This window comes from Pygocentrus nattereri, chromosome 5 (genome assembly GCF_015220715.1).
Source record: "Pygocentrus nattereri isolate fPygNat1 chromosome 5, fPygNat1.pri, whole genome shotgun sequence".
NCBI classification, from domain to species: Eukaryota; Metazoa; Chordata; class Actinopteri; order Characiformes; family Serrasalmidae; genus Pygocentrus; species Pygocentrus nattereri.
In genome coordinates this window covers 10,472,806-10,485,018 of record NC_051215.1, presented here as the reverse complement: position 1 = coordinate 10,485,018, position 12,213 = coordinate 10,472,806, and the positions used below count along the sequence as shown (strand labels likewise).

The following is a 12,213-nucleotide window of genomic DNA, read 5'->3' as shown; positions in this document are numbered from 1 at the left end:
ACAACCTTCTCTAGTCAAGAAATCCCTCCTCGACATTACCTTCTGATGAACTGGGTAATGGGAGATGTTTGTGGCGGCGGGCTGTAAGCAGGGCTCGCGGTGTCCAACTTGCACAGTGCTCATGATTAAATGGTCGTTTGTGAGGCTGATTGTTGCTGTCGGGGCTGCAGAGGTGAGAAGCAGTAGCAGGGATTTCGCTTGGGCTGTTTTTAGTCATCTTATCTGGGCTGTGAAAGAAGTTTTGCAGACTAGCCTCAACCCTCCCCCCATAACCCCCAGCCCCAGCTGCCTGCTCCACCATCAAACATCTGAGAAAGGTAGCATCAAAGGGCTTCCCGGCCCTCAGAGCATCTGCTCAAACTCACTTCAGTGGCCCTCCAAGTAGTTTGTGGCCATTCATATCACTCACACGGCGTCCATGAGCACAGTGGCTTGTGGTGTGCAACCAGTAAAATGCAGCTACTCTCAGTACATTACTTGATACATTTTTCTGTATTTGAGCTGTTTTAATAAAAGCCAATGCACAGTTCTTCGTTATCTTCTTCTTATTTTTCTATGCAGTTTTCACAGGTTTTCCAGCCCAGCTAGAACCACAAAACTGTGTTGGATTGTAGGCCTTATATGTGCATAGTGAGCATGTGCTTTTGGGACTGATCACTTTCAGATACCATTCATTCAAATATATATTTTTTCAGTAACACTTTATTTGAAGGCTACCTACATAAAGGCTTCATGAGGCATTCATAAGCACTGAATAATGTGTTTATGAAGCACTACTTGAACATTTATTAAGTGCTTATGCCGGTACTTGCAACCTGACATAAGATTTTTTATTAAATAAATTACATTGTACTGACATAATAAGAATAAACGTTGAACATATTTACAGCACTAAACATATTTGAAACACTTAATGAATGTTCAAGTAGTGCTTCGTAAACACATTATTCAGTGCTTATGAATGCGTCATAAAGCCCTTATGTAGGTAGCCTTCAAATAAAGTGTTACCATTTTTTCACCTTTAAAAATGAATGCAGGAATGTGGAGAAAGTTCAAATCTAATTATGTCATTGAGGATTCCGCTCATACTGCCCCTCATAAACATTACACACAGACTCACATACATACTAGAAATGATCTGTACTGTAGAACAACTGGGATATCATAACAATAACTTAGCAACACTTTAATAAACAGCTGGGATACCATAGCAATTGCCTTGCAACACCTTAGCAGCCACTTGGAATATGGTAACAGTTTAGCAACACCTTAGCAACCTCTTTGAGTACCATAGCATGGCTTAACAACACCTTAACAACAACCTGAAATACCATAGCAATGGCCTAACAGCAGCTTACCAACCACCTGGGATACCATAGCAACGGCCTTGCAACACCTTAGCAACCACCTGAAATATAATAACAGCTTAAAAACACCTTAGCAGCCCCATAGCAATGGCTTAACAACACCTTAACCACTGCCTGAAATATCATAGCAATGGCTTAGCAGCATCTTAGCAGCCACCTGATTTACCATAGCAGAGGCCTTGTAACACCTTAGCAACCACCTAAAATATCATAACAACAGCCTAGCAATACTTTGTATTGCAACCAGTGTGTGTAAAACAGCAATGCCTTAACAACCTAAAAATTACTGGGAGCATTATAGCAATAGCCTAGCAGCATCTTCGCAACCACATAGGATAACATAGCAATGGCCTTGCAACACCTTGGCAACCACCTAACATATCATAAAAGCAGCCTAGCAACACCATAGCAATCACTGTGGGTACCACAGCAATGGCTTTACAACACCTCACCAAAACCTGGAATACCATAGTGATGGCCTAGCAACATCACAGCACCAAGTTTGTTCACAAATATTCCACGTGTACTTAAATCATAGTATGCATGTTTCAATTGAGTGAGCTCTGCATGAAAATAATACATATTACACTGTACTTCACTACATTTTTTCCTATAACCGTACTTTTTTGAGCATTATAGTGTGTAATTTTACATTTACTTGTCTTAATGTAATGTAATGTCCAATAATCCTAAGGATAACACAAGGAACCTCTGTGAATACATCTCTTTTTTTGACTAGTATTCCAACATCAGCAGTTCTTTACTGAAATCCTTATTTTGGACCACAAAAAGCAATCAGACTCTTCTGAGCTGAGATTAGAACACTAAATCTAAGAAAGACAGCTGGACGTGTTAATATACTGTGTAATATTCCTGTGTGTGTGCATCCCTGATTGTTAGTAGACTAGATGAAATGAATTTCCATAATGTTGGCCACACTGTAATGGTTTCCACAGATTTCCATAATGCCGCGTAATTAAACCATGGTGTAGTGAAGTCAGTGGAGTGGATAACTGTGCACAAATATGTTATGTTCTTGATCAGTGGAAAAAGAGCAAATATAGTGTGTATAGTGTGTAATATAACTAGTAGGCATGGCATTTCGGCTCATGGTTAATTGCTATGTAAATAATTCTGATTCTCAAGTGGTCATCTTTTTGTTTTGTATTTTACAAATACAAGCCTAAAGTGGCCAAATTGTCTGATTAGCTATCTATCTATCTTCATAGCTGTTGATAATTTGTAGCTCCCAACTGATGATGGACACTGCTTGAGCTCAAATAAATGTTCTTCACTGCTGCTTGGAAGTCAAAAGGTAGAATGTTTGTTCCCATATATACATTTGCTCCTTTGTTTTATTTACATGCCTTTACTTCAATACAATGTATGAAAAACATACAATTCAGATTGAGTTTGTGGCATTGGAAGCTAATGATTGTGAAAGCTAACAGCTCTGGAGTAATTGTGGTCATCATAAATAATGCATGTAATAATTGTGATGGGCCTAATTACTACATAGTTTGTGACTCACAGAGATTGATTACATTTTGCATTCAAATTTTTGGTGATTGGATCACGTTTGGATTTCACTTGACTATATGAAAAGGGTGCACCTTGATCTGTTATGATTGCATCATTCAAACCACATTGACAGGTGGTTAGAGATGGATCTTGACCACATTCAACAGTGTAAATATATTGCACACACATAGGACTTGAACTTCTCTTTCAAGTCCTCTGACCACTGCAGAAAACAGCAGCTGCCTATAATTTATTGTCTGTTATAGACTTTTTTTCCAGTATTTGACAGTGTATAATACACTGGTACTAACACGTGAGAGACCATATTTACAGAAGGTTGTTGCAAATGATGTGCTTTTTAGTGGGAAAGTAAAATTAAAATCTCATCTGGTCACACATGGGATGCATTTTAGTGAAAAGTGTAAATGGATGCGGAATTGGTGGATGAAAAGTTGATACTGATCCTATTGGGCGGACTTTTCTGTCAGTGCCTAATACTGGACTACTTTTTTAATCAAATGGAACATAGTGCAACATAATTTTGCTTTGGGTTATGTTGCACTAAATAAAACATGGTCTTTCTGAGTTATAGTGTTAGTTAATACAAGACTTTTATGTAATATACTTGGTCTAGAGCTTAAAGGTCTAGTAAAAGTCCTGCATATTAAAGGTTTCTATTACAATATTCAATACATTGTACTGTTGTAATAATTAAAGTTTTCCTTCATTCCATTAGAATAAAACATGGAATGGAATATCTGTAATTGCACATGCACAGCAAGATTGAGTTTCCATGCTAGATGCTGTAAGAAATGCAGCTGTCACAATAAAGTGACATGAACGGTGACATTATTGTGCTGATATCCTCAAAACAGTGCCTGCACGCAGCTCACATATATACCACATATACTTCAGCATTGCAGCTTGCTGTTGTATGCACGTTGGTGCCTCACAACCCCTGTGCCATGAATAGATCTCCCTTTTGAGGGTGCTTGACCTTAGAGGTCTACGTCTCTGCCTGCTCTCATCTGAATAATGGTGTCCTCTTTGAGGAAAAGTGTTTTCTCTTTGAAATGTTCTTTAAACCCAGCCACTGATCTTTTTTTTCTCTTTTGTCTCGTCAACAGCAAACTTCAGTCTTCTTGGCGGCGGAGGAGGTAAGCGACTCATCTTTGATAACCTGTTTGTAGCACCTGGATGTTGTTAGAGCACATGTGAGCTGCTTCTTTGTCTCAAATGTTTTCACCCAATTTGTGAGAGGCCTGTGTGCCTGTTCTGGTTAGAGCGGCAGCATTTGAATGGATTTAAACGCTCCCCACATCTCGGAGAGCTGCGGGTCCAGACGTGGCCGTCTCTTTGCCGGCCTTGCCGCATCGTGTTTTCATCAAGCGGTCAGACGGAATCAGAGGCACCCAACCATGTCTGCAGGGTAGATGAGGGGAGGGAGCAAGTGGGGAGGGGTCAAGCCAGTCGGAACAAAGCCGCGAGTGCCCAGAGTTCCTCTTTTGGAAGAATTTTGCACATAGTCTGACATGATTGAAATAATCATTGCATGGAGCACTGGATAGGGCAAGAAAGGGGGTGGTGGGGGCGGGGTTGTTGGGTAGTGGAGGAGGGAATGGGGGAATCAAACCAATTACACAATGAATTCTGATCCCAGCAGCACTACACACAAGATTCCAGTTAGTCCCTAGATAACGAGCGCACACTTGTCAGTCAATTATTTCCCTTTTGGCACAAAATCCTTTGTATATTTGTCTGTGCCTTGATGTTGACTAGAACCTCCTGCATCTTGCTTAGGGATGGTCTGATTTGATCAAGAGATCTACATGGAATCTGGTGAAAAAAATCTGGTGTTTTTTCCAGACACAAGGCTGTTTGGCCTGAGAATTGTGAACGTTTGGTTGAGTGTAAAAGCTGTTTTCAAGTCCAAATGAGAACCCGATATCTGGTCCACCTAAAACAGTATGGTTCTTTGTAAGTATGTGATTACTTTATTGGACCCTTCAATGGAAAGCTGGCATTTTGCTGCCTAACTATGCCCAGTCCTTGAGCAGCACTCTTTGGGACAGTGAGGTTAAGTGCTTTGCCCAAGGGCACAACCGAGTATACCTGCTCATTTGTGGATTTGAACCTTCAACCTTCAGATTGAGCTACCAGCCAGCCAAGTAAATCTTGGTCTGCACAATGTGTAAAAGCTGTCCAATCCCTGGGGCTGTGCATAGTTACTTTATATTTTCACATTACTTGCTGCTAAAATTTGTCTTCTGCCTTATTTATGTACAGCGTGATCCAAATAATCCTTTTTTGTAGATGCATAATGCAGCATGAATTAATTACTGTCTTGTTTTCATCAGTAAAAGCATAATATTCCAATTAACTGCAGTTTTTTATGTTATGAAATCCAGACCACTGAGAACATTACATAAAACACATCTTGTGATTCCTAAAAAGTTTTCTGTTCCATTCAAAGACGTGCTTTCATGAACTCATGCCTTGCACCTAGGAACAACTACTGTTCATCACCTTTTGAGTGTTGATACCAAAAAAGCTATAAAAGGAATCACCTGCTTGAAACCAAACCTGTAAAAGTGAGCCCTTCCCCCCAAAACAAGCCCAGAATTTATCCTGGATGTGGACCACGTGTGAAAACATGCATATTTTAGTGGACCAGTATCAGTTTTATTAAGCACAGTCCAGTTTGGATCCTTTAAGGCTATTTATCTTTTCACTATTTCACAATCTGTATACATCAGAGATGGTGTAAACAGACTTGTCCACAAATTGTAGCAAACTAACTATTTTGAAATTGAAAAAGCCCATTAGGAAATTTTGCAATGACAATGTTTTGACTGTTTTGTCAAAACTAGATTTAACATGAATAATGGCAATAACAGCACATTTTGGATACTATGGAATAGTCATTTAAAGTAGAGGAGAGTTGAACATAAGTTTTTTTTTGCTAAACTTTAGCATTTGAGATGTTTTTTTTACATATAAGCAAGCAGCAAATGTCAGCTACAAATGAAAACAGAAACTTTGTTTCCAGCACTTCCTGATTACAAATACTTCAGCTGATAACAAGTACAAATGTTGTTACACTAGGTAAACATGGTTGTTAGAACCACACTTTTCAACCTAAATACACAAAAATATATATTAATATGGGTGAGATATAGACTTAGATATAGATAGATAGACTTAGACTTAGATATAGACTCTCGTTTATTTGAGGAGGCTTATACTACGTTGAAACTAACCCCACCGTCTGGATGCTGTACTTTAATCTGACCGGCTCTCACTGTAAGTTACATACTTCAAAACTGTGCAGTATTACAGACACTAAGAGGGTGATTCAAATAATATATGAGTGAATTCTGTGACCAGGGTCCTCTCTGTGTGGAGTTTGCATGTTCTCCCCGTGTCTGTGTGGGTTTCCTCCGGGTTCTCCGGTTTCCTCCCACAGTCCAAAGACATGCAGTCAGGCCAATTGGACATGCTAATTTGCCCCTAGGTGTGAGTGTGTGAGTGAATGTCTGTGTCTGTCTGTCTGCCCTGCGATGGACTGGCGACCTGTCCAGGGTGTATCCTGCCTTCCGCCCGAAGACTGCTGGGATAGGCTCCAGCACCCCCCCCCCGCGACCCTGACGGAGAAGCGGCTTAGAAAATGGATGGATGGATGGAAAAGTTATGAAAAGTTACTTTTAGGATATAAAGAGTCTTCAAAGTGAGTCTTTAGAAATATCTGTTTAATTGGTGTCAACATTTTGAGATTAAGTTACTATGTAAATATAAGAAGATAAATTGCTTTGCTAACCTTAATGTACGTCAAGTTTGCACCGGATGGCTATTTAGCTGCAAAAATGTAAATGTCGGAGTTGATATTGGCAGATACTCAATGTTATGTGGCTCGGATTAGGATTGTGCGCAGGAAAGGTTGCCCTAGGATATCCCAAGTCACAGCTTTTTCCACTAGACGAACTCAAGGCCATACTCGATTTCAGCCCCCTGTGAGGAAGTGATTAGTGACGGTGTTACCCTATCTGTTTCACATAAAGCCCTTTTGGTGTGGCCCTTACGTTATCTGAGGCATGCTAAATGCCCTAGACCTCTGTGGGTATTGTAGCCGTCCCTTGGACCCAGATTTATATCACACGTTGGGTGTGATCTCCTTGAGTGGTGATCGGGGGATGGACGAGCCTGATTGAGATCAGAGGGCACTGGGCCATGACAAAACCACTTAGCCCAGCACCTGTCAATGAATCGCCATGACCACAGGACCGCAAGTCCGACGCTGCTGAACCACTTTGTTCATTGCCACCTCTTTGTATGTCATCACGGTCCTTTTATCGATTCGTCATGACTGTTAACGTTTCGAGGGCAATTTGCTTTCTTCATTATTTTCCTGTAATTGGCGTCTGCCTTCACTGCTAGGCTCTGTATTTCTGAGGACACTTGATGGAGGTGGGGGCATTTCATATCGGCAGGGCAAAGAGAACATTGCAGTGTTGATAGAAATAACATGAGAAGTAGATTGCCTGTTTACACAGCTCAGTCTGGAGGTGGTATTCTTTGCAATGTCTATAGCTCCAATAAAAGAGCTCCAGTGCAGTGTTCTTCACCAAAGGGATTCTAATCAAAGCCCACATCAAGTACATTGTCTCTCCTCTAATTGCTATCCCCTGATAGCAGTGTTGGTAAGCTAATTAACCCTGCAACAATAAGACTTTTGGTCTCAGAATCTGCCTCAGTAGCTTTTGGGCAAGAACTCTCAAACGCATTACACAAATGCTCGACATTAAAAAAGCAGTAGGTAGCTTTTATAGTGGTCCCGGCTTGAACTCGCTTGGAGGTAGGAAGGTTAATCCTATGTAAATAATTGCAACATCGGGGTAAGAGTGGATCGACTGGAGCGAAGCCTGTGCAATAAAAACCAATCTGGCTCAGCTGGCAGAGCTGAGTGATGGACTCCTGATTGAAAGCTCTTTTGGGTGGCAAGAGATCACTGGTTTTATCATCAGGAGACTTCTCTCGCAAAGCCAAGAGGTTTTTCTTTCTTTTTTTTCCCCCTTCTTTGCCCCCCTTCCTCCCTGGTTCACTCAAAACAAAGCCCATCATCCCTTGCGCTTTATCTGAGTGTGCGTCTGTGTCAAAGACGGCTTTATCTCCTTGCCCTCTTTTATTGCTGTTGGATGACTGATACAGCAACCTGTTTTCTTTTTCTCCCACTCCTATCGTTTAGCGAGGTGAGGACCTCCAGCCGTGACGAGTTCATCTTGGCTGAGGCCTCTTAAAAAAGACACTGCTTTCTCTTATCAGGAAAGTGGGCTTTCACTGCTCTCTAGATGTCCAGGGGGAGGGATTGTAATGGGCTGTGAACTTTGGGTGGGTAAAAGAAACCGCGGTCTTTTGTTTATTTTGTTAAATGAAGTATTACATCTGCTGATTGGGCTATAACGTGCAACCTGCCCAATTACCGTGCCTCATGGGGTTCAAAAGCCGTGGCAAAGTGGTTTCCTGTTGTTCGATGGAAAAACCGAAATCAAATCCAGCGTTTGTGGTCAGTATAGTTCCCACACAGTTTAAAGTTTGTGTGGTCAATCTAGTCAGCACGATTCTACTATTATTTCACCACTCCAAAGTGATGCTCCAATTACTTTGGAGTGGTGAAATGAGCGCTCATATTTCTCTTTAACACAGTAAGTCCAGGCTTTTTGAAGTCACCCATAAACACCTACTGCGATGAAAATGTTTTTCTTGTTTATTTGCCCTAAAGTGCAACTTGAGAGTGCAACATATGTGCTGGCTTAAGCTGAGCTGGGAAGTTACATCATCCTTACTGAAGTTCAGGATAAATAAGATGCCACGTCTCCTACTCTTTCCTCTCTCTCATTTTCCTGCTTTTTTTCATGGTGGTACAGATGAATCTGGCTTTCAAGAGAGAGCAAAAAGCTACAGTAATGATGGAGGGCTTTGATGTACTCATTCAGACTTGTTAACATTCTAACCGTAACCATTCCTTCCGTTTAGCGTAGGCTTAACTAGACCTCCCTGACAAATCACTCCACTTTAAGTGAAAGCGCCTCCCATTGAGGCCATGCAGGATGGGAGCTCTTGACATAACAGGCAGCCTAAGCCTAACTAGAACACTGTGATTTTATGTCTATTTTAGAAAGAAAGAAAAAAAATTGCAGTAATTATGTTGATTGACCTCAGAGTTAAAAATGCCCCTGATAATGATGTCATATGTACATCCTCATTTCCCTAAAAACACATATCTTATAGATCTGAATGTCTTCCTCCATCAAAAGTCTGTCTTTGAGCACATTGATCCTTCTTGGCTGAGTGTTATCATTAGTAAAATTATTACTGATAAATTGTTCATCACTACAGATGAGATACAGTCTTTAACTGTACACCTACATAGTAGATCTATAAGGTAAATAAACCTCAAGAGGTGGTGTGGTCACTTGATTTCTCACTTGATTTCTCACATGACCCTAGCATTAACAGGAACAAGGCATGAAAAGGTTCACAAACTTGATAATTCAATTTGAGACATTTAAATTTGCCCTTTGAGTAAAATGTCTTGCCCAAGCACTCTCACTGGTATAGCATGGTGGGCTTGTCTTAGCATGTCTGAACCCAAGTCTGCCACAAGGAGGGCAGCAGTGCTGCCCACTCTGTTATACCAACCATATGAGACACAATACTGTAATGTCTCAATTTGATAAATAAGGAGTGGCTGAAAATGTGCCACACATTATATTAATGTTTCCATTTTCAGGATATTAGAGCATTCAACATAATAAAAGTACAATATTAAAAATATTTTAGAGTGTTGAAATGTAATGCTCTAGCCTCAAGCTATTGTTAGCCCCAAACTAATGCACTAGCCACAAGCTAACATACTCATCACAATACAATGATACAATAAGATATGCTGTGATACAATCAGTGCAACAACGGAAGTGTTTTCTGAGTTCCTGATGCTTTACTCCACATTTGGTTTTGTGTGAAGTAGTTCTGGCTAATGTTTTTATAATAGTGACTGTCTGACTTGATCAATAATTTATGATGATTTTGTAATGATTCTGTTTACCAAGTCACTGGTCAACCAATCATTATGCCCCCCCCCCTAATCCCACTATACTGTATAGCTTTGTGTGGTTCCTTTGAACAGATCTCGATTTCTGGCCCCATATTTTCCTTAGCAAACCCGTACACCTCTACCAATGTCGCTCTGTGGTATTCGGATGCCCCACTTGTGATTTAGTTCTGGCACCAGGCCTGCACCCATATGCATACCCAGTATACGTAAAAGGTTAACCAAATTCCACATGCTTTGTTAACAAAAATGATGACAAAATGCAGGATCATGGATTTGTGCCCGTAACAGACTACACTACCTGTTGGAGAAAGTGGCCAAGAGTGGCCACTGAGTAGTTCAAGGTACTTTCTGATAAAGTGAATAGAGTGTGTATAAAGTAGCATCTTAAGATCCAGACTGCCAGTGTTGGGGAAACTACTTTGAAAGCACAGCTTTGCAAGCCCTCAGTTACTTCACACAGGAAGAAAATTAACTATAGCAAAGCTAACCTGGGGAGAATTCTAGCTGTGTAACTGAAGATGCTTAAAGTCGTTGAAACTATGTTTAGATTTAGTTTATTGCAAGAAGTGCACGCCTGTTCAAAGGTCATACATAAACCAAAAAGTTAAAATACCCCACTATTCATGGGAAAGTGCAAGGAATGTCAGCTTTTTATGGCCCCAAATTTTTGTGGTTTCAGTAGTTAACTACACAAAATATAGAAATCACTACTAACGAGCTACTCCACAATGTAATTAAACTACTAGTTTAATTATGTGTAGTTCGCCTCTCCCTACCACTGCAGACCTCTTAATGCATTCGTTTGTTTCTGGAAGAATTTTAGTATTTATTATGACATTCATCTGTCCTGAGATGGCCCAACGACCTGTCCAGGGAGTTTCCTGCTTTCCGCCCAATGACTGATGGGGATAGGCTTCAGCCGCCCCCATGACTCAGGAGGATTAGCAGTTTAGATAATGTTTGTTTGACATTTATCAAATGTTGTGAATACCATAAAGTATAAACCTTATAGACTTGATGAATCTTGCCTATGCAAGTGGAGGCACATTAGCTTGTCTTCCCTCTATAGGGGGAAGTCTATAAGACTTTTTTTTTTCCACATGTGGGCTCGAATTATGTGACCCTGCAATAAACAGTCAAGGAGGGCATACAATCTGAGCATCATCAGGCCCCAAGGTACAATCAGTCTTTCTGAAAATGTGTCTCTGTTAAGAGGACAAGGCTACAGTACAAAGCAGTAACTTCTGAAATTGCTTTTTTTTTTCTGGTTCACTTTGAACCAGATCTACCAGATGACATTTTACGTACTGACACATTAGTATCGAAAGATTCGTTCTGGTGTTTTGTGAATTGAGTCTCAGGCAGGCGTAGATTTGTCTCATTGCATATCTACAGCATGCTTCCTTTGATGCCTTAACCATAATATCCTCTGCCTTGGTGTTTTTCTCTGCCCATTTAATGCATGCTGCTTCAGTACTTCTTCGCTAGTGCCAGTGTGCAACTTGATCCGGCCTGTTGAGCCTTGTATTAAAATTGTGTATGGTTTTCTCCCTCCAGGCCACTTCACAGCCCATACATTTGTATACATTGCTCTCTTTTCATCAGCTTGATCCACCTTTGCTTGCTTCTGTCCCTCAGAAATCCCCCCCACCTTCTTTTTTTTTTGCCAGGCTGAAGGGGCGAAAAATGTTCTCTTTCATCTCATAAGGCTGGCTTCCTGAAATCAAAGCCAAGCATGCAAACTGTTTTTTTTGTCCCACTTCAAGCACTTTCGTTTGTTCCAACCTCTTGCAAACTTCACCCTTCCCTCACCTTGTGATCTTCTTATTGTAGAGATGAGGAGCATTACAGGTTGAGAAGCAGTTCATCCTTTTACTGCCTCTATATTCCTCGATAGCCAATACTCCATCAGTGCTTGGGAGCTGCTTTCTTCCTGTCACACTACAGCTCCCATCTCTGCAGTGCTCTCAGGGTTTACAAGCATCTACACAGTACAAAAACGCTTTATCTTCAAATAGCAAGTATCTGTTTTTCATAACACTTGATATTTCTCCTTCTGCTTGCTTCTTGGAAAATATCTGATAAAACTAATCTGGTTTGGAAATATGAGTAAGATGATCCCCACCCCACATGCCCCCCACCATCAAATCATTTCCAGTATTTGCATAAATAAAATAGACCCTAATCAGTTAATTTCTTAATGATTCTGCTTCT

At 40.7% G+C, this 12,213-nt stretch overlaps 1 protein-coding gene across 1 annotated transcript in view; it reads left to right on the top strand.

The window, feature by feature from the left end:
- macrod2 (mono-ADP ribosylhydrolase 2) overlaps nucleotides 1-12,213 on the top strand; it is a 1,076,631-nt gene that overhangs the window by 281,561 nt on the left and 782,857 nt on the right. Inside the window, exon 4 of the mRNA XM_037538560.1 lies at nucleotides 4,016-4,045. Within this exon, the coding sequence (XP_037394457.1) occupies nucleotides 4,016-4,045 (30 nt within the window). The remainder of the gene's footprint in view (nucleotides 1-4,015; nucleotides 4,046-12,213) is intronic.